At 40.8% G+C, this 23590-nt stretch overlaps 1 protein-coding gene across 1 annotated transcript in view; it reads right to left on the reverse strand.

Moving 5' to 3' along the window:
* Positions 1–5328: 5328 nt before the first annotated feature.
* GDPD4 (glycerophosphodiester phosphodiesterase domain containing 4) overlaps positions 5329–23590 on the reverse strand; it is a 70731-nt gene continuing 52469 nt past the window's right edge. Inside the window, exons 13-15 of the mRNA XM_062197567.1 lie at positions 14136–14283; positions 5824–5889; positions 5329–5343 (exon numbers count right to left, since the gene is read on the reverse strand). Coding sequence (XP_062053551.1) covers positions 5329–5343; positions 5824–5889; positions 14136–14283 — 229 coding nt within the window. The remainder of the gene's footprint in view (positions 5344–5823; positions 5890–14135; positions 14284–23590) is intronic.

Below are 23590 nucleotides of genomic sequence, written 5' to 3' on the forward strand. Positions count from 1 at the left end.
ATGGAAGACCTCTCTGTCTCTTTCTTTCTCTGTCTGGGACTCTGCCTATCAAATAAACAAATCAATCTTAAAAAAAAGATGTAGCTGGCACCGCAGCTCAACAGGCTAATCCTCCGCCTTGCGGCGTGGGTTCTAGTCCCAGTTGGGGCGCCGGATTCTGTCCCGGTTGCCCCTCTTCCAGGCCAGCTCTCTGCTGTGGCCAGGGAGTGCAGTGGAGGATGGCCCAAGTCCTTGGGTCCTGTACCCCATGGGAGACCAGGATAAGCACCTGGCTCCTGTCATCGGATCAGCGCAGTGCGCCGGTCGCAGCGCGCCAGTCGCGGCGGCTATTGGAGGGTGAACCAATGGCAAAAGGAAGACCTTTCTCTCTCTCACTGTCCACTCTGCCTGTCAAAAAATTTTAAAAAAAGATGTAAACATTTTGGCACAGCTGGTTAACCAGTATGCAGGATGCCCACATCACATATTGGAGTTCTAGTTTAAGTCCTGGCTGCTCTGCTTCTGATCCAGCTTTTTGCTAATGCGCATAGGAAGGCAGTGGAAGACAGCCCAAAGAATTTGCGTCCCTGCCACCAATGTGGGATCGCAGTTGGAGTTCCTGATTCAAGGCTCTGTCTTACCCATCTCTGACTGTTGCTGGCATTTGACAAGTGAACCAGTAGATGGGTAGATGGAATATCTGTCTCTGTCACTCTGCCTTTCTAGTGAATAAATAAGCAAATAAATCTTTAAGAATAATTAAATAAATTGCTGAAAAATACATCCTTAAAGGAGAGAAGTATGACTGGTGGCAATCATAGCATCAGCAGGTACATGAACACAGCCAAACTGCAAGTGGTTGTGGTATAAGATGTGGCACGGTGTTTAATGTTAGAGGTTCCATTCTCCTCAAGATGAATGGATGTGGCTTTGCTGTGGTATGAGAATCTGATCTTTTTTTTCCTAAAGATTTATTTATTTATTATTTGGAAGGCAGAGTTACAGAGAGACAGAGGCAGAGAGAGAGGTCTTCCATCCACTGGTTCATTCCCCAAATGGCCACAATGACCAGAGCTGAGCCAATCCTAAGCTAGGAGCCAAGAGCCTCCTCTGGGTCTCCCACACAGGTACAGGGGCCCAAGGACCTGTGCCATCTTCCACTGCTTTCCCAGGACTTAGCAGAGAGTTTGATTGGAAATGGAGCAGCCAGGACTCAAACCTGTGCCCATATGGGATGCTGGCACTGCAGGCAGTGGCTTTACCCACTACACCACAGAACCTACCCCTGCTCAGTCTTTTTCCTTTGCTGACTTTAAACTTACTTTTCCACTTTCTTAGGCATCACTTAAAGGTACCTAAATAGCCTATTTTCTCTCTGCTAAGATCAAGTAAAACTATTTTCTATGACAGACAGCAAAGAAGAGTTCTTAAAAACAAGAAAAAACTTAACTTAAATTTATTTCCTACCTACCCTATTTTCTTGTAACCATTTCAACCTGGTAGGTGGTGGGGTCAAATTAATGGAATACTGTACCTAAGGCATACAGCTACCTCCTTCATCCAAATTTATGCAATTCTTCAAATTTTCCTTCAAAACTCCTTTCCTATTCAAGCTTTCCTTGCCATTTACATGTTCTACTCATTTCTTGGATGAATGACTGTTATAGAATGAATTATCCTCAGCCCCTAATTCATCCGTGGAAGCCCTTACCCTTAATGTGACTTTAAGGAGACAATTAAGGCTAAATGAGGCCATAGGTGGAGCCCTAATCCAACAGGACATATATTCTCATAGGCACAAGTAAGAGAGACCAGAGATCCATCCCTCTCTCTCCGAGAGAACACATATAGAAAGGTCATGTCAGGACACAGCAACTGTCTACAAGCTAGGAAGAAAGCTCTCTTCAGCAATCAAATGTTACAGTTCCTTGATCTTGGACTTTCAGCTTTCAGAACTGTGAGAACATACATTTCTGTTGTCAAGGCATCCTATCTGTGGCACTTTGTTATAACAGCTCTAACTTACTGATACAACTACTGATAATCATAAGGCGGAGGGAATACAGCCTTCAAACTTCTTTATATAGAAAGTATAGCATCTTTATTTAACTCAGTTAAAATCTGAGATCTCCCTGCCATTTATAGACTGGAGTGAAATGGGCTTAAACCTTCCATTTCATAGCATATGAAAGACCACTGACCCTCATTTGATTTATTCAAATTTCCTAGCATATTTTTTTTGACAGGCAGAGTTAGACAGTGAGAGAGAGAGAGAGACAGAGAGAAAGGTCCTCCTTTTTCCAAGGTCCCTGTGGATCCATTCCTGCAGCCCTAAGTGGTGTATCATTTCAACTCTTGCCACCAGGTATATGGAATTTTAGGCTCCTCACCATTGTACACAAGAAACTCCATTAACTCATGGTTTTGTGACTGCACCAACTTTACTTAAAGTTCCAGAGCCGTGGAAGGGAACCATAACCCATTCTGCACAGTCTTCTGTCTCCTGATTAGTTTTCTCTCTGACACTGGCCTGAGCTCCCAAACTAGTCACTCACTGTGTGATTCTCCCCAGAACATTCTGAGAAATGAACTCCAGCTTTACTTTCTTTTGCTGAGTCTATCGCACTTCCTTAACCTTGATTTATTTAATTGAATAAAAAAAGTCCTTCCCTTTACAGAGAAATCTGTCTATGTCACTCCCTTGTTTTAAACTCACCGGCCACCTCCTGATGGCATATATACAGCAACTAGTCTCTAGCCCAGCATTCCCGGACTTAAGCAGTTTTCTTCCTTCACTCTTCAACATATATCACCAATAACTGAAGCCCCATAAAGCACCGTCAGCCCTAACGGCCATGGTACTTATTCTGTCCTGCACTGAGGAGCCTGGCCCACTGATGTCAATGCTACTTTTGCCTGCTTCCTCACTGCTCCTGTAGGTCAGTCCTCCTCTCTCTTGGATAGCTTCCAGTTACCTACAGCTCCTACTGTATACCTGGAATACATACTGTGATGGATAATTGTGTGAAGAAGTGAACAAATAAACACCCGTGCTTATAATTTTCCAAGGGATCTCTCTGCTTGGATGATGAAGTCCCAGGTCTGAAGGCTGAACAAAGGGTCATCCAGAAGCTGTGCCCAACCCATACAGTCAGCCTTCCACATCTATGGGAGTCTAGGATACCAAAATCTGCAGATGCTAAAATCTGTGGATGCTCCAGTCCCATCCATCTATCTATCTATCTATCTATCTATCTATCTATCTATCTATCTATAAGATACGATATCTAACATATATATATATATATATATATATATATATATATAAAAAACACATCATCTCTGGAGTACTTATATACAGGCTAATACACTGTCAATGCTACGTAAATATTTGTTACACTGTATTAAGAAATATAGTCATTTGCCTCAAAAGGAAGCTTTGATTGACAATTAATTGCATATATGATGGTGTTCTCATAATATTATAACAGGACTGAAAAGTTTCTATAACCTAGTGACTTGTATGTATTGTATGTAGTACAATGCATTGCTCATGTGTTTGTGGGAAATCTGGTGCAAACAAACCTATTGCATTGCCAGTCATATAAAAGTGTGAAGCATACAATATGTGCAATAAAAAGTATTGATAATAATAATAAATGACAATGTTAGTGGTTTATGTATTGACTATACTTTTAAAATTTTTTAAATTGAGAGACACAGATTAGGATAGAGGGACTTCAGATCCATTGGTACACTCCCCAGATGCCCATAATGGCCAGGGCTGAGCCATTCTGAATCTGGAAGCTGGGAATGCAATCCAGGTCTCCTACCTGGGTGACCGGGACCCAACTACTAGTTATTACCTGCTGCCTCCCAGCATGTGCATTAGCTGTGGCAGAATCAGGAGTGAAACCAGGTCTGATTCCAGACTCTCTGACATGGGATGCAAGTATCCCAAACAACGGCTTTAGTACTAGGCCAAACATTTGCCCTTATACTTTTCATCATTGTTAGAGTATATTCCTTATACTATAAAAAATAAGTTTACTATAACACACTGTGTATTATACCAGCAGTAGCCCCATAATCTTGTATTTACTGTGTATCTCTTTTTAAAAATATTCATTTTATTTGAAATGCAGAGAAATGGAGAGGGGTAGGGAGGTATAAGAAGGGGAAGGTGAGAGGGGGAGGAAGAAGGAAGATTTTCCATCCACTGATTCACTACCCAAATGCCCACAACAGTCAGGGCTGGACTAAGCTGAAGCCAGGAGCCTGACCTCTATTTGGTCTCCCATCTGGGTGGCAGTGACCTAAGTACTTGAGCCCTTATCTGTTATCTTCCCAGGATGTGCACTAGCAGGAAGCTGGATCAGAAGCAAGGTTGGCAGAACTCAAATCAGACATTTCGATATGGGATGCTGACATCTCAAACGTTGACTTAAATGCTTCATCAAATGCCTGGGCCTAATGTCTCTGAATGCATCATTTCCCCTCAGGCATGATTTAATCTCATGTTGTTTGTTTTCATCATGGTCCTAAGAGCAACAGACTATGCCCTACACATACACACACACAGAGCACATAGCCTAGATGTGTAGACTATACCACCTAGCTTTGAATAAGTACACTCTATGATGTTCACCTAGCAAAAATTACCTAATGATACATTTAACAGAATGCATCCCTACTGTTATGACTAACGATGTGAAAAACTGTCTGAATATGTTTGGTACAGACATAACCACCAGAAGCCTAAGTTTGTAATGTACTTCACCAACAATATAACAATTTTTCCTCAAATATTTCCAATCTGTGGTTGGTTGAATACTCAGATGTGGAACCCACAGATACAGAGGGGGCTGATAATATTTTCTGACACTCTCTAGTCTTCATTCCCCCACCCAAACTTCCCAGACATCCTCAGCTGTTGTCAGAGACATGAAATGCAGATACAACTCTGTCTTCTGGAAGTACCCTGGTAGGAATGGAGATATACAAGCAGGCTACATCTTAACTTACCTGTTTGATTTCTAGCTCTTTCAAGCAATTGTTCTGTCTTCATCTTTCTCTGCCTGGAAGGAAGCAGACCATATATGAACTCATATATCTCTCTTATAAAAGGCAATAATTCAAGGCAGTGACCAGAAAAACAACATTATCTAATCAGATTCTCATTTGGGCAGAGGATTTATGCTTCTACCCTTTAAAGGATAAGTCACACATCAAGTAAAGACCAGGCCTAATGACCCATGCTTTCCATTAACTGACATTCCTCTTCCAGGATGTTCCTTCCCTCTTCCACCCTGAAATGTGCAATCATATAATATTGCCCTGCAAGGATTCTCACATGTCATCTTCCTGGGCAGATAAAGAGGCTATGACCCAGAGAGTGGTAATGATTTTCTCAGGGTCACTTGCAAATAAGGGGCAAAACAGGGACCAAAACCCTGTTTTCTGAACTTGCTCTTTGCACAGCACCCTTCTCTCCAGTTCGTGGTAGGTAGAAGGATGAAGGCACTTGTTTGGGGCAAACCCTCAGGCCCTGCCCTCTAACTAACTGGTCACACATAGTAACAGATTTGACTAAGCTTTAGTGACAGTCCTTTTCCTGAAAATACAGTCTTGGGTTGGGAATGTGGAAGAGGTATAAGGAGCCACAGGTAGCATGAGAAGAAATTAGAGGTTTAGATCATAAACTCCATCTTCTGATGTGGGATTACAAGAAGAGCTTAACTCTGTTCCTTCTCAACATTCTTTACAAACCCATTTATTACTCTTAACTTTTGGAAAAAGTCACTTAAAGTTACCAGTATATACTTACCAGAGAAAATAAAATACTGCACCAATGCAAACTGCAGAAATAATATCCATGATAAGCCACATGAACATATAGTATCCTGGTGTCTGCAAAACATGAAACCAACCACAGGTAAAGAACTTTAAAGTTGGAAGGGGATTTTACATCAGATGGGCTCAGTCCCTTGCTCTGCTGTCAGAGCTGGAGGACAGGAGGGGAGGAGAGACCAGGTGAAGGAGCCTTGACTGAGGTGGCAGTCTCACACATGGAGAGCACCTGCAGCTCTCCTACCAGTTACCTCTCACACACGCAGGGGCTCTAACACCACTTCTTATTCTCAATACACACGTCTGAGGGAGTCCCAGAGAAATCACACAGCAAGTCCACTGAGGACCCAACACTCAAACCCCAGGTTTCTGGATTTCTAGTACCTCTATGTTTTCCTTGTATGGCTTCCCAAACTTGGCTGCATAGTCAAATCTACTAGGGCAGCTTTTAGTAACACACATTCCTGGGGCTGAGGACAGACCAAAGGAATCAGAATTTTTAACATGCTCCCCTGGTGATGCTGAAGCAACTAGTCTGTGAACCAGCTCTGGGGAGCCACTGTCAAATCGTCATGCTTCAAAGAAGTATGTTAAAGTATAATTCTCCATTACCTACATCTCTCCTCCCCTAAGCCCCTGGCACAAATCATCCATTTTCCAGGGCTCCACTTTCTGGATCTGCTCATATGAGTTTTCTAATTCCCTGGTTTGACCCTCTCTTCCCACTTCAACTGTTCCTCCTCAAATTTCACTTGATGTTACCAACTGGGCGTTTTCTGTTTTCATGCCAACCTATCCCAAATTATTTCCTTGAACTGAATACTAATAACATGAATGATTGTAACAATGATAACAACAACTGACAATCACTGGGCACTGAACAGGTGCTAGGTAACTGTTCTAAGTACTTTAGGGGCATTTTCACATTTAATCTTCACAACAGTCCTACAAGCCAGGTGCACGAGAAAGCTCTGAACCAATTTATGGTAAATCAAGACTCTTGATCATTTCTGAGAAACATACTGATTGAATCCTAGGTTGTTGATTGCTCCAGGATGCCAACCTGGTGATCTGAGTATTCACCAAGAATCAGTTGTCCTTGTTCCCCCAAAACCAAGTCAACTGTACTTGTTATTGTAATTATTCAATATAATTAAACATTGCTTAAATCTCTAACATCTGAGTAAAAAAAAAATTTTTTTTTAAATATTTTATTTTTATTCATTTGAAAGTCGGAGTTACACAGAGAGAGGAGAGGCAGAGAGAAAGAAAGAGAGAGGTCTTCAATTTGATGGTTCACTCCCCAGTTGTCTGTAATAGCTGGAGCTGCACCAATTTGAAGCCAGGAGCTTCTTCCGGGTGTCCCACATGTGTGTGGGGCCCAAGGACTTGGGCCATCCTGTACTGCTTTCCAAGGCCATAGCAGAGAGCTGGATCGGAAGTGGAGCAGCTAGGTCTTGAACCGGCACCCATATGGGATGCTGGCTCTTCAGGCAAGGGCGTTAACCTGCTGTGCCACAGCACTGGCCACAAAATATACTACATTCAAGAAAAGTAAGCCAAATGTTTTCAAAGATTCAATGAAGACAGAATAGATCATTTTTTAAAATTGCAATTAGATTAGGTGTCAAAAACATATTCTCTGAGATTAGGGCAGGAGGACTAGAAAATTCAAGGCATATCTCTCAGATTGTCTGAATGATTTTAAGTATCTTTTCTGTTTTAAAGAAACAAAAATTAAACACCTAAGAATAATTGTGTGTTAATTACTGAGTTCAACCAATAGTACTAGAACAACAACAACAACAAATACTAAAAAGGATAAAGTATAACATTGTACATCTAAAGTCAGGACAGGAGCTGATCAGTTCATTGTTGCTTATAGTGTCCATTTCACTTAACAGGTTTCCCCTTTGGCGTTCAGTTGTCACCGATCAGGGAAAACAAATGATATTTTTCTCTTTGGGACTGGCTTAATTCACTCAGCATGATGTTTTCCAGATTGCTCCATCTTGTTGCAAATGACTGGGTTTCGTTGTTTCTTACTGCTGTATAGTATTCTATGGAGTACATGTCCCATAATTTCTTTATCCAGTCTACTGTTGATGGGCATTTGGGTTGGTTCCAGGTCTTAGCTATTGTGAATTGAGCTGCAATAAACATTAATGTGCAGATGGCTTTTTTATTAGCCAAATTAATTTCCTTTGGGTGAATTCCAAGGAGTGGGATGGCTGGGTTGTATGGTAGGGTTATGTTCAGGTTTCTGAGGAATCTCCAGACAGACTTCCATAGTGGCTTAACCAGTTTGCATTCCCACCAACAGTGGGTTAGTGTCCCTTTTTCCCCACATCCTCTCCAGCATCTATTGTTGGTAGATTTCGGAATGTGAGCCATTCTCACCGGGGTGAGATGGAACCTCATTGTGGTTTTGATTTGCATTTCTCTGATTGCTAGTGATCTTGAACATTTTTTCATGTGTCTGTTGGCCATTTGGATTTCCTCTTTCGAAAAATGTCTATTGAGGTCCTTGGCCCATCTCTTAAGTGGGTTGTTTTGTTGTTGTGGATTTTCTTGATTTCTTTGTAGATTCTGGTTTATCAACCCTTTATCTGTAGTATAGTTTGCGAATATTTTTTCCCATTCTGTTGGTTGCCTCTTTACTTTCCTGACTGTTTCTTTTGAAGTACAGAAACTTCTCAATTTGATGCAATCCCAAATGTTAATTTTGGTTTTGACTGCCTGTGCTGTTGGAGTATTTTCCAGGAAGTCTTTGCCTGTGCCTATATCCTGCAGGGTTTCTCCAATGCTAATAATTTGATGGTTTCGGGTCGTAGATTTAAGTCTTTAATCCATGTTGAGTGAATTTTTGTGTAAGGTGATAGGTATGGGTCTTGCTTCAAGCTTCTGCACGTGGAAATCCAATTTTCCCAGCACCATTTATTGAATAGACTGTCCTTATTCCAGGGATTAGATTTGGATCTTTGGTCAAATATAAGTTGGCTGTAGATGTTTGGATTGATTTCTGGTGTTTCTATTCTGTTCCATTGGTCTATCCATCTGTTTCTGTACCAGTACCATGCTGTTTTGATAACAACTGCCCTGTAGTATGTCCTGAAATCAGGTATTGTGATGCCTCTGGCTTTGTTTTTGTTGTACAGGATTGCTTTAAATTTTAACTGAAAAGTGATCCCTGTTAAATCTAAGAGTGGAAAAAGAGAGGGAGGAGATGAAAAATTTGGAACACGCTCAATCGGACTGGCCGCAAATGGTGGAGTTAGAAATGTGCCAGGGGATTCCAACACAATCCCATCAAGATGGCATGTACCAATGCCATCGCACTAGTCCAAGTGATCAATTTCAGCTCACAATTGATAGCTCTGATAGGTCTAAGAGTCAAAGAGATCACACAAACAAGACAAGTATCTGCTAATACTAACTGATAGAATCAAAAAGGGAGAGAAAGATCCAACATGGGAAGCGGGATACACAGCAGACTCATAGAATGGCAGATGTCCTAAACAACACTCTGGCCTCAGAATCAGCCCTCAAGGCATTCAGATCTGGCGGAAGAGCCCATGAGAGTATAGCAGGCATGGAAAGCCAAGATATCATGGGAAAAAAAAAAAGACCTAAATGAAAGATCTCTGTGAGTGAGATCCCAGTGGAAAGAACGGGGCCATCAAAAAAGGAGGTACCCTTCTCTGAAGGGAGGAGAGAACTTCCACTTTGACTATGACCCTATCGGAATAAGATCAAAGTCAGCGAACTCTAAAGGCTTCCATAGCCCTGGCAACTCATGACTAGAGCCTAGGGAGATTACTGACGCCATGAACAGGAGTGTCAAATTGTTAAATCAGCAACAGGAGTCACTATGTACTTGCACCCCATGTGGGATCTGTCCCTAATGTGTCGTCTAAAGCGAAGTGATGCTATAACTGGTACTGAAACAGTATTTTTATACTTTGCGTTTCTGTGTGGGCACAAACTGATGAGGTCTTTACTAATTATATACTGAATTGATCTTCTGTATATAAAGAGAATTGGAAATGAAAAAAAACAACCTGGTGTTAAAATGGAAATGGCATAGAAAATTAATTAATTTGAAAAAAATTATGTAGGATCTCTGTCTTTAATGTGCTGTACATTGCTATTTAATGCTATAATTAGTAATCCAATGGTAGTTTTTTCACTTTATGTTGCTATATGGGGGCAAACTGTTGAAATCTTTACCTAATATGTACTAAACTGATCTTCTGTATATAAAGAGAATTGAAAATGAATCTTTACATGAATGGAAGGGGAAAGGGAGCGGGAAAGGGGAGGGTTGCGGGCGGGAGGGAAGTTATGGGAGGGGGGAAGCCATTGTAACCCATAAGCTATACTTTGGAAATTTATATTCATTAAATAAAAGTTTAATAAAAAAAAAGAAACAAAAATTAGAAGTCACAACTAGATTTGTTTAAATAAGAAAGCATATAACTCAATCAGCTGAAGTATCTTCAAAGAAAATATTTTGCCTCTATCAAAAGGTGAATTTTTGGGGCCAGTGCTGTGGTGTAGTGGGTAAAGCTGTTGCCTACAGTGCCGACATCCCATATAGGCGCCGGTTCAAGGCCCATCTTCTCCACTTCTGATCCAGCTCTCTGCTATGGCCTGAGGAAGCAGAAGATGGCCCAAGTCCTTGAGCCCCTGCACCTGTGTGGGAGACATGGAAGAACCTCCTGGCTCCTGGCTTCAGATCGGCTCAGTTCCGGCCATTGCGGCCATCTGGGGAATGAACCAGTGGATGGAAGACCCCTCTCTCTCTCTCTCTCTCTCTCTCTCTCTCTGCCTCTCCTTCTCTCTGTGTGTAACTGTCATTAGATAAGTAAATCTTTAAAAAAATAAAAGGTGAATTTTTTAAATTCATGTTACATTGTTTATCAAAACCACAATACTCTTTCCAACCCTATTTGCAGGCCCCTATGCAACCTGACTTAGCTGTTCCTCTCATTCAAAAGGTAAAGTTTGTTTCTCTCACCTTGACTCTGAACTTGATCATGTGATTCTCTTTAGCTAACAGAAAATTAGCAGACATAACCCTGGGAGAACTTTAAAAACTTTGTGTGCACTGGGGCTCTGTCTTCTGTGTTGCGACTGGTAACCCATCTGCATTAGGGGAACACACTCCAGTTAGCTTCCATAAAGGTGTTGCTACCACATGAAGAGAAACCGAGTCATCCCAGATAAGACTCTAGACAAATGAATGAAGCCATCCTAGACCATCTGGTTCAGCCAAGCAGGCCCAGGCCAGAGGAACCACCTAGCCATCATACAGAACATAAGGTGCAATATTAGTTTGTCTTAAGACACTAAGTTTTAGATGGTTTCATTAAGCATTAAAAGCTAACTTACAGAGTGTGTGCATGTGGAGGGGTATATAAAATTTTTTTTCCTGATCTCTCATTTCTTTCTCCCTCATAACTTTCTCTATTAACAGTGATCAGACCAAAGGTAATGGATAAAAGGGCTTCTACCACACTGTTATTCTTCTCAGCCTACAGAAAACCAAACAGAGACACAGACAACGTTAACCAACGTTTCCACCTTCACACACCATACATGATAGAGCCAAAGTCTAACTTTCACAGTTTAACTCCAGATTGTAGTCTGTGGGACACTGCCCATTCCTGAACAAAATGACACAAGAAAGGCTAGGAACAACACAATGAGTCCTTAAAAAAGTGTCTAGGCCAGGCATGGAAGATTTTTTTTTTATCCTTTTATATTTTTTGAACTTTGAATCTCATGAAATATCATGAATTCAAATATTAAAATAATGCTTAAATAAAATAATTATTATAATAAATAATTAAATTAAAATAATGCTTAAATAATCATTTAAGTAAATGTGCACCTCCAAAAGGAACTCTGACATTGATTCTAGAAGATAAGATTATGTAGGGGTATGCTGATTTCTAAGTTATATATTTTTGAAATGACTGAACTATGACCAAGTTTACTTCTGTAATCAATTTAGAAAAATGTAGTGGGGCTGGCACTGTGGCACAGTGAGCTAAGCCTCTGCCTGTGGTGCCGATATCCCATATGGGCACCGGTTTGAGTGCAGGCTGCTCCATTTCCTATCCAGCTCTCTGCTATGGCCTGGGAAAGCAGTGAAAGATGGCCCAAGTGCTTGGGCCCCTGCACCCACGTGGGAGACCCTGAAGAAGATCCTGGCTCCTGGTTTTGGATCAGCTAAGCTCTGGCCATTGTGGCCATTTGGGGAGTGAACCAGCAGATGGAAGACCTTTCTCACTCTACCTCTCAAGTAAGTAAATAAATTTTTTTTAAAGAAAAATATAGTAAACACATGAAGGGGAGCTAATGGGGACAGGTAGATGAACCTTAAATGATGGGTTCCTGAGCTGAGGGACCTGCCATTCAAAGTCCCCCTCAGGGTCAGCTCCAGAAACTGCCTAAGATACTAGAGAAAGAAGGGCCAGTGTTTCCACATTTCCATCACAGGGCCTTAAAGGAGTATTGTGCCCTTGACCCTGATTCTTTTTCTCCAGTGCTGACACTGAGTTAGTTGGAAACAGAGGCAAGTAAGGGTGGAGATATGAAAGGGAACCTGAGACACCTCCCCACTTATGGTTCTGTGCCTAATGCTTCAACGTGCAAGGCAGTTTGAAGTTTGGGTGATTCCTTTTGACTGGACACTTTAATACTGAAATAAGGCTTCATGATGACTAAAAGTGAACTCCTAAAAATCATCCAAGAGTGAGTGGAAAGGTTATGGGAACTGAGTGAGATTTCATTAGGGGCTGAAAGGCCTAGCTCACAGACCAGTTCTAGAGAAACAATGGAGCAAAAGTGAACAGTTTTCTGCTGTACGCCATTGTGTCCCATTCAGTCAACCTATTCTCCACATAGATAAGAAAAACAGCCGGCGCCGTGGCTCAACAGGCTAATCCTCCGCCTTGCGGCGCCGGCACACCGGGTTCTAGTCCCGGTCGGGGCACCGATCCTGTCCCGGTTGCCCCTCTTCCAGGCCAGCTCTCTGCTGTGGCCAGGGAGTGCAGTGGAGGATGGCCCAAGTGCTTGGGCTCTGCACCCCATGGGAGACCAGGATAAGCACCTGGCTCCTGCCATCGGAACAGCGCGGTGCGCCGGCCGCAGCGCGCTACCGCGGCGGCCATTGGAGGGTGAACCAACGGCTAAAGGAAGACCTTTCTCTCTGTCTCTCTCTCTCACTGTCCACTCTGCCTGTCAAAAAAAAAAAAAAGAAAAAAAAAAAAAAAAAAAGAAAAACAGTCTGTAGCAGTAACTCATTAGCTCCCCCCACAGGTAATAAGCACTAGGATTTAGATGGATTATAATCTGGTTTTCAGGTCCCCAAGCCTCTGGCAGTGAGTATCTGGCTGTGATGGGAAACCAGGATAGGCAATTTGACACTGGTGCTCCCTTCCTCAAAGGCATTTTGTGAAGGACACATCATTTTCACTATAAAAACAAGCACTTTTGGTTTCTTCCCACATCCCATGCCCTTGCCCATTGTTGCCACACCTCTAGGAAGCTGGGGCTGCAGTGACCAATCTCTGGAGGCAGACTTCACTCTGAATCCCTACATCATGAGATGACATGGAAAACACTGTAGAGCTTCAGTTTCTACATGAAGTAATAATAGTGGCTAATTTAGAGTGTGAAATTAAAAAAATGTGAGGTCAGCACTGTGGCATAGTGGGTAAAGCCAATGCCTGCAGTGCCGGCGTTCCATATGGACGTCAGTTTGAGACCTGGCTGCTCCTCTTTCAATCCAGCTCTCTCCTATGGCCTGGGAAAGCATGGAAGATGGCCCAAGTCCTTGGGCCCTGCACCCACGTGGGAGACCTGGAGGAGGCTCCTGGCTCCTGGCTACGGATCGGTGCAGCTCCGGCCATTGTGGCCAACTAGTGACTAAACCAGCAGATGGAAGACCCCTCTCCCTCCCTCCCTCTATCCCCCTCTCCCTCTCTCTCTCCCATCCCTCTCTCTCTGCCTCTCTTTCTCTCTCTGTGTAACTCTTTCAAATAAATAAATCTTTAAAAATATTAAATAACACATGTAAAGCACACTTTAAAGGTTCAGTCAATACCCATGTCTACCCCAAAAGTAACAGGAGGATCTGGTTGAGGGAATGGAGAATGCCACATCTCAATACTCATAGAAATCCCTGCTATTAAGTAGCTCCCAAGGGTCTGCACAGTCAACAACACAGGGATGGGATGGGGACACAAATTTCTTCTGTACCAGGCTTGGAAGAACACTCTGGGCAAGCAGCTCACCATGAAGAAGTGAGGGGAATCAAGCTGACTCAGGAGCGGAATGTTGTCTGTGGTCACCGAGTCAATCCTGGAGCACCAGGCCAGTGAGAAGAGCCAAGGCTCGTTGACCAGGTATAAGTTGATGTTGATGTTAGCTGCTTTATAATCTCTGGAACAAAAAGAGAACCCACAGAGGGTTTAGACCCAGCCTTGTTCTCATTACCTAGAAGGTGGAACAACCACCATCTTTGTGAAAGGCTACTGCCTATATCACCAGAAGCAGCTGGTCCAGGGGCAACTTAGGATACCATGTGACAGCATGGGCTCATGTTGCAGTGAAATAAAGAACTGGATCTAATCTTTCTGTTCTTGTAGCAATAGTGATGTTCTGGTAAACTACATGTCCTAAGGAGGGTTAGCAAAAAAACAAGAAAAGGAAAGAATGGGGGAAAAACTGAAAAAAGTAAGTCCTATTTGTAGCATCTGCAAATTTCCATGGTGTAAACATTACTATTAAAGGAAATTTCAAGCTATTACTGGTAAAAACCAATTTTTTAAAGTCCACGAATATTTAATAACTAGCTTCTACAAGGTTGTATGAGTCAGCTCTGGCATGCTACTTGTAACACCTATACTCAACTTGCTCTACAACACTTATTACCCCTACTCCAAAGATTTGCTCACCTACAACTCTTCTGAACTCTTCCATGCAAGTTAAAGCAGAGAATGTATCTTATTCATCTCTGTACACCTAGCATAGTCTCTGACTCCATGAATATTAACTAAAGGAATTAACAAATATCTGGCAAACATTTTAAATTTCAAACGTGAAACATTTTATAAGCACTCAGTAAGGGCAAGAAAAACCTAAATTTTTCCAAGGCCCTAAGACTCAGGGGATACTTGTGTACTTTCTATAAACAGGAAGAAAACAAGGTAAGGACTGCTTAGTAATTCTAGTCTAGTTGTCATTATCTGAGGTTCAGTTTCTCAGAAAACACACCATGTAATAAGTGCCTTCAAAGTTTTTAACATAAACATGATACAGCATATTGGAAACTGTTCTGCATTAGCCTAGGTTTGAATCCCAACTCTGCTATATACTGACTTGGCAAATATTTATTCTCAATGTGCAAACTGTAAAATAACAACAACACCATCTCCATTGTAAAGTGCTGGCAATTAGTTACCCAATATATTAGAATTATCTCTACAATTCCACAGATCACCTAAAGATAAATTTGAAAAACAGAAATTAGATATAGTAGTAAAATGCTACTTCTGTTTCTCTTTTGACAAAAATCAATCACAGAAGAGGTGTTCAGCATGCTGTTAAGCCTTCAGTTGGAATATTCCATATCAGAGAACCTGGCTTCAAGTCCCAGCTTTGCTCTCGAAGTCAGCTTCCTGCTGATCTGCACCCTGGGAAGCAGCAGGTGATGGTTCAAGTGGTTGGTATCCTACAGCCCATGAGGAGACCTGAATTGAGTTCTGAGATTCTAGTTGGGCCTAACCTTGGCAATTGCTGGTAATTAGGCAGTGAACCAGTGGATGGGAACACCCTTTCCCTCAAATAACACTTTTTAAAAATCACAGTTCTGGGGCTGGCATCATGTTGTAGCAGGAAAAGCCAGTGAGTGTAGTGCACACATCCCATATGGGCACTGGTTCGTGTCCTGGCTGCTCTACTTCCAATGCAGCTCCCTGCTAATGGCCTGGGAAAAGCAGCGGAAGATGGCCCAGGTGTTTGAGCCCCTGCACCCATGTGGGAGACCAGAATGAAAGCTCCTGGCTCCTGGCTTCAACAGGGCCCAATTCTGGCTACTGTGGGCATGTGGGGAGTGAGCCAGTAGATGAGAGGTCTATTACTCTACCAACATCTCTCTCAAAAATATTTTTTTACTTATATAATTATTATATGATAAAGTTGCAGAGAACTATGTACTTATATATATACACACATGCAAATGAATATAAATTTGGGAAAATTTGAATAAGGTCAGTAGATTACATCAATGTAAATGTCTTGGTTGTGATACTGTACTATAGTTTTACAAAGTGTAACCACTGGAGGTACACAGAATCTCTATATACAGTTCTTATATATGTTAACTGTATCTATTTAATATGAAAAACTTAATTTTTAAAAACACTATTAATTTTAAAATATACTGTGGAGTTTACAGCATATACAGAAATAAGGTATATGAAAACAAAAGCACAAAGTATAGTAGACAGTACATGGAATTACACTGCCCTAAATTTTGAATATCCTTTATTTTACATTGTAGAATGTTAGCTATTAACTCTAATAATTTAAGGATGCTGTTCATAATACCTAGAGAAAACAATGAAAAATAATTCAAAGACATAAATAGCTAGTATTGGAAAGGAATAACAAAAACCCCATAATGAATTGAGAGGACAAATAGAAAAAAGCATATGACAGTGATGGAAACCAAACTATATTAATAAGTAAACTAAGTAGGCCGGCGCCGTGGCTTAACAGGCTAATCCTCTGCCTTGTGGCGCCAGCACACCGGGTTCTAGTCCCGGTTGGGGCACCGGATTCTATCCCGGTTGCTCCTCTTCCAGGTCAGCTCTCTGCTATGGCCCGGGAAGGCAGTGGAGGATGGCCCAAGTGCTTGGGCCCTGCACCCGCATGGGAGACCAGGAGGAAGCACCTGGCTCCTGGCTTAGGATCAGCGTGATGTGCCGGCCGCAGTGGCCATTTGGGGGGTGAACCAATGGAAAAAGGAAGACCTTTCTCTCTGTCTCTCTCTCTCACTGTCCGCTCTGCCTGTCAAAAAAAAAAAAAAAAAAGCAGAGATTGTCCAACTAGATACAAAAGCAAGAGCCAATAATCCTCTGTTTATAAAGAGACATATTTTAAATATAAAGATGCAAAGTAGTGGCAAGATAAAACATACACAAACACAAATAGTAAGAAAGATAGTGTGCTGATATACACATAAGAAAAAGTAATATTCAAATAGGAATTATTACCAGAGACATTTTATAATGAGACAATTCACCAAGAAGATACAATTATCCTGAATGTAACTGCACCTAATAAGTGTTTCTTAAAGAAACCAAGAGAAAAAAGACAAAATAATTAAAAGGAGAAAGACACAAATAAACACGCATAGTTGGAGATATTAAACACTACTCTTTTGGTAATTGACACACTGGGCATAAGGAACTGTTCTTTTCTCTCTGACTGGAGGGACTGCTCCCAGAAGAAAGAAGACTGGAGGTTTAGACTACTCTCCTTGTCAATGTGATAGCTGTATCTTTTGTACATAGAATACTGACTTCTTTTTTTAGGAAGAGAGGCTTTTTATATGTAATGTTCTTAAAAAGGATATTCCTACTTAAGTGTTTATTTATTAAATATTTTGTAAATAAACAATGAATTCATGAGGCATAGGTCTCTGGAGAATGACACATAAACTAGATAATTTTCTGGGAATAATAAAGGAAGCATTTCCTAGCCCAAATGCTTCCTTTGTGTGTGATAACCCTGAAAAACTTCCTTGGAAGCTTTATATATTACTCTGGGCCACAGAGTATGTGTCCAATAAAGGAAAAACACCTGCAGAGCTGGAACAATGTCTCTGATCTTTCCTGGCTTTGTGTGAGTCTCTTAACTGCCTGCTGTATCCTTGAAACTAATAACAAATGTAGATAGTAGGTAGATTCTCTGATGTGTGTGACCCATCTGAAACCTAATCCTTCGTGTTAGTTCAACAGAAAGAAGAGGAGGAAAATTAGTATGCTTTTAAAAACATAATAAATCAACTTGAATCAAATACATTTATAGAAAAGTATACCCCACTATAGGTCTACTGTAGGTCATATAGCTTTCAGGGGTATAAATTCACCAAGATAAATCATACAGTAGCCACAAAATAAGTTTTAATACATTTATAAAAATTGAGGGACCAGCACTGTGGTGTAATGGGCCTTACGTGCCACCTGCAGTGCCGGCAACCCCTATGGGTGCCAGTTCAAGTTCTGGCTGCCACTTCCAATCCAGCTCTCTGCTATGACCTGGGAAAGCAGAAGATGGCCCAAGTCCTTGGGCTCCTGCGCCCACGTGGGAGACCCAGAAGAAGCTCCTGGCTTTAGGCTTTGGATCGGCACAGCTCCAGCAGTTGTGGTCAATTGGGGAGTGAAGCAGCAGATGGAAGACCTCTCTCCCTCTGCCTCTGTCTCACTGTAACTCTGCCTTCCAATTAAATAAATAAATAAATCTTTTTTAAAAAAGAAACTAAAAGAACAAATTAAGCCTACAGTAGGAGAATGAAAGTTTAAAAAGATCAGAAATCAAGGAAATAGGAAAATAAAACTGCAATAGGAAAAAAGCTAACAAAACAAAAATTTAGCATTTTTAAGTGATCAAAAATTTCATAACCCTGTCACAAGACTGACCAAGAAAAAGAGAGAAAATAAAAATTTCCAGTATCAAAATACATTAACACTAGAGGTAGTAGTTGTCCAACACTGTCCATGTACTAACTATTGAATTGTTTACTTTAAAAACATTAACTTCATGTTACTAGAATTTTACTTCAATAAATTATTTAATTAAAATGCTAAAAGTACTAAAAATAGATCAGTTATAAGTGAGGAGATCGAATCAATAATAAAAGTCTCCCAGTCAAGAAAGTCCAAGTCCTGATAGAGTCACTGCTGAATTCTAGCAAACATCTAAAGAAGTAATATCAATCTTTTTCAAACTCATCCACAAAAGTGAAGAGAAGAGAATACTTCCAAACTGGTTTTAAAAAGCAATACTCTAATACAAAAGCCAGACAAGGACACAGTGAGAAAAGGATGGGCAATGTCCCTGATGAACATAAATATCATCAATAAAATATTAGCAAACCAGTTCAACAGGATATTAAAAAAGATCATTCACTATGATCAAGTGAGATTTATTCTTTGGAAGCCAGGATGGTTCAATAACTCAATAAATATGACACATACAACATTAACAATGAAGGACAAAAACCATAGATACACAGAAAGTATTTGACAAAATCCATCATTTCGTGATTAAAAATAATAATCATGTGTAGAAAGAATGTTCCTCAAAACAATAAAGGCCATATATAATGAGCTCACAGCTAACATTACACTCAATGGTGAAAAGCTACAGGCATTTCCTCCAAGATCAGGAACACAAGGATGTCTTCTCTCATCACTTCTTTTTAACATAGTATTGGAAGTCCTGGCCAAAGCAATTAGGCAAGAGAAATAAATAAAAAGCCTCCAATGGGAAAGGAGGAAATAAAACCCTTTCTGTTTACAGATGACATGGTCTCTTATACATAAATCCCTAAAGACTAAACCAAGAAAACTGATAAAAGACATAAATTCAGTAAAGTTGCAGGATACAAAATCCATGTGCAAAAATCCATAGTATTTTTTTTAAAGAATTACTTATTTATTTGAAAGAGTTACAGAGAGACAGGGAAAGAAGGAGCAAGACATCTTTCATCTGCTGGTTCATTCCCTAAATGGCTGCAACAGCCAGGGATGGGCCAAGCTGGAGCCAAGAGCTTCATCTAGGTCTTCCATGTGTGTGGCTGGGGTCCAAGCACTTGGGCCATCTTCCACTGCTTTCCCAGGCCATTGGTAGTGAAGTGGATTGGAACTGGAGCAGCTGGGACATGAGCCAGCATCCATATGGGATGCTGGCATTACAGGCAGTGGCTTTATTCACTAGCCGCAACACTGGTCCCCACAGTATTTCTATACACTAATAATGAACAATAGCAACAAAAATAAAATACTTAGGAATATATTTAATAAAAAAGATGAAAGATCTTTATGCTATAAAACACTGTTGAAAGAACTTAGAGGAGACACAAATAAACAGAAAGCTAACCCATATTTATGGATAAGAAAACTTAATATTGTTAAAATGTCTATACTAGCCAATGTGATCTACAGACAATGAAATCCCTATTGAAATTCTGAGGTACTTTTTCACAGAAATAGAAAAACAATTTTTAAATTAAAATGAAACCATGAAAGACTTCAAAGGAATCTTGAGCAAAAAGAACAATGCTGGAGGCATCAGATTCCCTGCTTTTAAAATATACTACAGTTATTATAATCAAAACAATGTGGTATTGGCATAAAAAAAGATACATCAACTCAACACAGCAGAACAGATAGCCTGAAATAAACGCACCCACTTATGGCCCAGTGATTTTTGACAAAGGTGCCAAGAACACACAATGAGGAAAAGACAGTCTTCAGTAAAGGTGATGGGAAGATGGGTTATCTTCATAGAGAAGAATGAAGTTAGACTCTTACTCACACCATATATAAATGATAAAGGCGTAAATATAACAGGGCTAGCATTATGGTATAATGGAGCCAGTTTGAGTCCTATCTACTCCACTCCTGATCCAATTCCATGCTATGTTACCTGGGAAAGCACTGGAACCTGACCTAAGTCCTGGGACCCCTGCCACTCACATGGGAGACTCAGATGGAGTTTCAGGCTCCTGGCTTTGGTCTGGCCCAGCACTTGTCATTGTGGCCATTTGGGAAGTGAACAAGCAGACGGAAGATCTGTGAGTATGTATGCGTATGCGTGTGTGTGTGTGTGTGTCTTTCTACCTCTCTTTCAAATAAAAAAATCTTTAAAAAATAATAAAATGGTTGGAAATTCTGTGGCACAGTGGGTAAAGCCACTGCCTGCAATGCTGGCATTCTATATGGGTACCATTTGTGTCGCGACTGCTCCACTTCCAATCCAGCTCCTTACTAATGGGCTGGGAAAAACAGCAGAAGATGGCCCAAGTGCCTGGGCCCCTGCCACCCACATAGGAGAACTGGAAGAAACTCTGGGTCCAGACCTGGCTATTGTGGCCATCTGTGGAATGAACCAGAGGTTGGAATATCAATCAATCTCTCTGTCTCTCCCTCTCTCTCCATAACTCACTTTCAAAAAACGAATCTCAAATAAAATATTATAAAACAAGGCATCTCTATGTTCACATAATTTTCAGTAAAATAAGGTATTGAAAACATTAAAACATTACTGATCAAAATATCTAGTTTACAATGTCTCATGCTTGTTCTGATGGATTAGGAAGTGAACATTGATCACAGAGAATTTACTGAAAATATGGTTGCAATAAAAGTATTCTTGTTATTACATAAATATTAAAGGTATAACTGCTAACTTGGGTAACTTAGAAGTCTGAGGTGGGGCCGGTGCCATGGCTCACTTGGTTAATCCGCTGCCTGCGGCGCCAGCATCCCATATGGGCGCCAGGTTCTAGTCCCAGTTGCTCCTCTTCCACTCCAGCTCTCTGCTGTGGCCCAGGAAGGCCCAGGAAGGCAGTGGAGGATGGCCCAAGTCCTTGGGCCCCTGCACCCACATGGGAGACCAAGAGGAAGCACCTGCTCCTGGCTTTGGATTGGCACAGCGCCAGCCACAGCAGCCATCTGAGGAGTGAACCAACGGAAGGAAGACCTTCCTGTTTATCTCTCTCTCTCTCTCTCACTGTCTATAATTCTACCTGTCAAATAAAAAAAGAAGTCTGAGGCTAATGATTTAGAATAAAGTCCTGCTTGTGAACTTACGCAATCAGCTTCGCAGTAGAGCAAATGAAAAGCACCTGACTCTCCTTACTACAGCATACACATTCCTTATGGAGAAGGACTGAGTCCAGCTTACATTGATCTTGAACATGAAAATGTCATTGTATATTGTACATAGTACTACTCATAGTACTTATTCTTAATAAGTATTTGCTGAGCTAAATCATTTGACTTTATAGTAGGATCCTTGTTAAATCTGATGTCAGCTGCAGCTATGCCTGTGTAACTATGGCCAATGAGTAACTTTAAAGATACAGTAGGGGAAGAATTTGGACCCTGAAGTCTCTAAGACCTATATTTAAATCCCAGGTCTACCACTGACCAATTCTATCAACTTGGGTGAACTAGCTAAGTTCTGTCAACAGGAAATGATAAATACACAGCACAACATAGAGGGATGGTGACACTAAAAGCAGCATCTAACATTTACTGTCTGTTTGCCCAGATTTTGCTGTGTGCATAATAAGAATGATCTTATTTAATCTTTTGACATTCCAACAAGTACCATTGTTAAAGCAACTTACAAAGGAGAAAATTGTGATTGGTCACACATGCATGTGATGGGTAGGCCAGGATTTGAAATAGCCTATGGTTTAACAAGCACAAACCATGACACATTATAAAGGCTCAATAAATAGAAGCTATTAAGGTTATTTTCTGACTACTAGATTAACCTAAGTAGCATTGAGAGAGAAAGAAATCATCTTTATGTCATTTCTATTTGAAAAAAAGTAAAAGGAAATAAAATTATGCTCAAAATGAAGTAGCTGAGTAGAGAAATCTTCTTTAAGGGAAATGGAGAGTAAAACATACATAATTTTCCAATGCTAAAAGAAAAAAGACATTATTATATGATCAACCATGCTACAGCCAGAAACACAGAAAAAAGCAGGAACATGAACAAAAGTGCATGCAATAGCCTGGTTCATGCCTTGCTGTGCAGGAGGATGTACAGGGGAACTTTTATGATACCCAAGCAGACTGTGTATTATAATCGCATATATACACATGGGGATGGGGAGAGGGAGAGGAGAGGGAGAGAGGGGAAGTGAGAGAAAGAGAGAGAGAGAGAGAGAGAGAGAGAGAGAGAGAGAGAGAGAGAGAGAGAGAGGAAGTATCCAAAGAGGATTTTGTCTCTGAAGTATTTAGAATTATCTAACAGCAAGGGGATATGGATTAAATTAAGCAATTATCAATTACAGGTAAGTCTGGAAAATTTACCAGGTTATTCTAAAGTGCTTTCAATTCTGAAAATCTGTCTCTAGTTGTACACTGTAAGTATGATAGTTAATAATTTTTTATTCTCATGCTTGGATTTTTTTTGTCTTGATTTTTTAAGCCAACTTGGATTCAAAAGCTTTAGTTATTTACTTGAGAGGCTGAAAAGAGAAAGAAAGGAACACAGAGATAGAGTGAGCTCCCATCAGCTGATTCACTCTCCAAATGCCCACAAAGGCCAGGACTGGACAAGGCCAAAGCTGAGAATTCATTTCAGGTCTCCCACATGGGTAGGGGGAACACAATCACTTGGGCCATCACCACTGCTTACTACAGTCTGCATTCACAAAAAAACTGCAATTAGGAGCTAGAGCTAGGCATTGAAGCCAGACACTGAAAATGGGACACTGATAATAACATCTTAACTACTAGACTAAAAGCTCACCCATTAAAGTTTTTAATAATTATATTTGTATGCCTACAAGAAATATCTGTATCACAAAAATATTTATGAGTTAATGTAATCCATCTGGTACTAGAAAGAGAAAAGAAGCAACTGGTTTTTTTTTTTCTTATTTTTTTGACAGGCAGAGTGGATAGTGAGAGAGAGAGACAGAGAGAAAGGTCTT

This window comes from Lepus europaeus, chromosome 7 (assembly GCF_033115175.1).
Source record: "Lepus europaeus isolate LE1 chromosome 7, mLepTim1.pri, whole genome shotgun sequence".
Classification (NCBI taxonomy): Eukaryota; Metazoa; Chordata; class Mammalia; order Lagomorpha; family Leporidae; genus Lepus; species Lepus europaeus.